Raw genomic sequence first — 3,672 nt, 5'->3', positions numbered from 1 at the left:
CCATTCCCACCAAAGATCTGTGGAAGAATCTAGAAATTATCTGAATTTACGTAAAAGCCGGTAACATGCTCTAAATTCATTCTGGAACTAAAATAAATTTCGCACAATTTCTTGACAAATGTTCAGTTATTCTCTAGAATCTACGCCAGTAATCGCGTATATTTTCTTCTGTCGAAGCAGAGAAAATACGCAAAGGAATCATTCCAATCTGGTTCAAGCTTCTATATCTAGGTAGAATGCGTAATAACCTCTAAAGTTCAAGGCCATACGCTTAGATCATCAATACCGAATAGGACCGATTAACGTCAGAACATCGGTCTTATCTCCCACCAGCTCTTGTTCACAGCAGTAGCACAACAGCTATGACGGAATCCCGTTATGCCACGTGCGAACTTTGCCTTAACTGATACGATTCGATCGAGCGTAATATTTAACACGCAGAAGCTCTTCTCGGGGTTTGGTGGACTTTGAAACCGGTACTGCTGATAGGAATGCGTTCTCTGCTTCTAGCAAACCACTTAAGATGTCATAAAATATAACATTGTTTTATTTTCTACAAGATTAAAAATAATACGTCTTACATATATATACTCTCTAGTACTGGTGATTTGCATTGATAGGGCGAGATTGTTGCGGGCTGCGGAATGCAGCCCGTGTGTGGGAGGCTACTCATCAGTTCAGAATGGTTTCCAGCGGTCTCGGGTAGTAGCGGCAGTTCTCCTGCGTGAACATGCTGTCCACGTTGCTCGTAACCGGCACGTTGTACGTTGGACAGAGACGTATCTTGGTGCGGTATTCAAGCGACTGCACCGTGATGTATTCGATGTAAACCCGCGGTGAGCTAAGTATCCGCCACGTCAGCGGATTCAGGAAGCTCGTGTTGTACTCCCAGCTGACGGTTAGTTTGCGCGGTTTCTCCACGCTGCTGCCAGCGAGTAGGCGGGTGTAGTTACGACCGGGTTCGAAGAGCCTGGAAGTAAACATCAGAACGTGAGTCAATACTCGCCGATCGCGCGAGCGATCTTCAGCAAACTTACAGTGATTCCTGGGTGAAGGCCATCTTCTCCGAATGGCCGCCTTTGTTGTCGTAAATACTGAGGTGAAACCGTCCAATTTCTCCACCATGCAGAACACTCTCCTCCGTCTCGGAAACCTTGATCGTCACCTTGTAGTGAGTCCGGCAGAAAGGCTCCGCTGGTCCGGTTATAAGGAACGACTTTATCTCCGGACTACCAACAATCTGGTTCGCCTGACTCAACCTCCTGAAGCTGTCGTAGCTCTTGAACCCGAAGTTGAAACACAGATGACCGTCCCGATCACAATTGAAGCAATCTCCAGCTAGGAATTTTTCGTAACTCTCACACGCGATCGCCGTGAAAGGGCACTTACTCTGGACACTCTCGATGAAGAAGTCCACCGCCCGAACATGACTGCAGCTAAAGAACTGGTACATACTGGAAAGGAACGTACCGTCCTTACGCTTCCACAGTCTCTGATCGCAACCCGGTTGGTTGAATCCACCGTTCGGGTAGAAATCCACATGACCGATTGGTTCGTACAGTCCCAAGCCGATCTTGGGCATCATCGGAGTCGCATCGCTGTGGATTATATCCACAAACTTGGCATCGGTTGTGTCCAACCGCACAATTGGATTGGTTTCAGTGAATGCGAGCTCCGCCGGGTCCAACCCGGTAATTCGACCCAACTTCAAATTGAAATCTTTCTGCAGATAGAATCCGGCGTAGCCGGACAAGTGTGCCCCAAGCGAGTGACCTATCACGTGTACGTTGTTAAGGTTTTTCAGCCCAAGCTCTTCCTGTAACAGAAACCGCATTGAATGACGATTTTCAAATAATCTGGGCAGCAAAGACTCACATAGATCAGATGAATCACATTGGCCGCAATCGCACCAACCAGTCGAATGTTGGCACTGGCTTGGTTGTACGGAGGGCTCGAACCGCCACCCCAATCGACCACGATACACGTTGCCGTCCCATCCAGATCTTGGTCCAGAATCCGGTTGATCAGAACCTCGATCCATTTGGCCTTCCCGGACTCCAGGAAGCCATGGGCGATGAAATAGATCTTCCCCGCCGGGTTGATCCCAACCTTGTGCGTGTAATCCGGGTCGTCCAGATTGATGAATTTCGGTATCATCCGGTTGTTCTTGTTGAACACCGGAAACTGGACATTGATCTTCGTGGGGGTTTCCGGATAGAGAGCAATCGGACGGCGCTCGTCCGTCCACGGTGGGGTGATTGGGAAGCACCCGTAAACGCCATAGCAGACCACGTTGTTGGGATCTGAGAAAGTTCGAATGACATGCATAAATGTTTTGGGTCGTTCCGGATCGCCAACTTGGGACACTCACCTGCCCGATATTCCTCGTTGATCGCCGGGTTTAACGTCACCAATCTGTCGGTATCTTTATAGTTCGCTAAATACATTAACGTGGGGAAGAGCAGTCCCGTTCCGTTTGATAAATACATCCTGAGGGCATTAACTCTCGGACACACTCGCAAAGAGAATAATTATCACTCAATTTTCCGATTCAAGCTGCACTTTCGCACTTTTTCCCGTTCGTAACGATAACAAGATTCACTATTTGCTCACACAAAACTTTCCCAGAACTTCTGTCCCCTCAGCCGGCTCACGAATTCTATGTTGCGACCAACTGATAAGCACTAGTCAAAGAGGAAATGAATGTGCACTTCCTTGTTGGACCTAAGCCAAGATGCTTTGCTTTCTTCCAAGCAAATGACTAACTTTTTTCTGAGCGTGTAGTCTTCACAGCAGGCGTTGATGATTGACTGATCGGTGAAGTTCTGAGGGAGGGTTCTTTTACGTTCAGCGCTCTCGCGCTTCAAACTCTCTCTCTCTCTCTCTCTCTCACTTTCTCACACACACACATGTTATGATCGCACACAGGATGACCCCTAGCGTAAGTAGGCCGCGGAGAGAATCCCCCATTTGCCGGGATGGATGCAGTTTGAACTTGATCGTCGTGTGTGGAACGGCGCTCCACATGTTGTTGACAGAGGTTATGCTCGGCAAGAGACAACACGTGCGCGCACTGATTATGGGCGCTATCAGATGTTCTACAAGTTGTTCTTGAACTACAAACATCGGGCTGAAAGTCCTATAATACATCGGTCTGTACTAATTCCGTTGAGATTTGGAATTTGCCCGACTCGGGGGCGCTTATCTGTGATTATGCGAGGCTTGTGTTGATATGGGGTGAATCTAACAACAACAGCGAGTGCATTATCAAAAGTAGTAAAGGATTCGAATTATTTATAGGAACAATTCAATACGAGAGGTTTTTCCATTGCAAAACAACATTGCAGCATGCGCCGAATTCCGGGTCACGATTGGGCTTCACAAAGAATCAAAATATTATTCTTTGATCGCATGAATGATTTATACTTTTGACATTAGCCGAACATTTCGATTGATTTCCGACGTTATAGCAATTAATTATACTGTTATGCAAATATATACGAAGTATTAAGACTTTACTCAGTTTCAAGATCACCAAAGACAGTAGCACACATCAACACCATCATCAATTGACGTATATTGAGTGATTCGAAAATTTGTCAAAACAGATTAATCTCACGCACTACCGCTCCTCCTTTCCCACATTACTTACCATAGATTTAAGAAAATTGT

General features: G+C 46.6%; 1 protein-coding gene across 1 annotated transcript; it reads right to left on the bottom strand.

Annotated features, from left to right (window-relative positions):
- Nucleotides 1–526: 526 nt before the first annotated feature.
- Nucleotides 527–2,828, bottom strand: LOC129762002 (pancreatic lipase-related protein 2). The gene is made up of 4 exons (XM_055759935.1): nt 2,372–2,828; nt 1,876–2,303; nt 1,038–1,816; nt 527–970 (listed from the first exon to the last, which is right to left on the bottom strand). Exons 1-4 carry the CDS (start codon nt 2,487–2,489, stop codon nt 673–675), a joined length of 1,623 nt encoding a protein of 540 aa, XP_055615910.1. The 5' UTR covers nt 2,490–2,828; the 3' UTR covers nt 527–672.
- Between the last annotated feature and the right edge of the window lie 844 nt (nt 2,829–3,672).

The sequence above is a fragment of the Toxorhynchites rutilus genome, chromosome 1, assembly GCF_029784135.1.
Source record: "Toxorhynchites rutilus septentrionalis strain SRP chromosome 1, ASM2978413v1, whole genome shotgun sequence".
Taxonomy (NCBI): domain Eukaryota; kingdom Metazoa; phylum Arthropoda; class Insecta; order Diptera; family Culicidae; genus Toxorhynchites; species Toxorhynchites rutilus.
The sequence above is the reverse complement of the archived record's forward strand: the minus strand, read 5'-3'. Positions and strand labels throughout refer to the sequence as shown.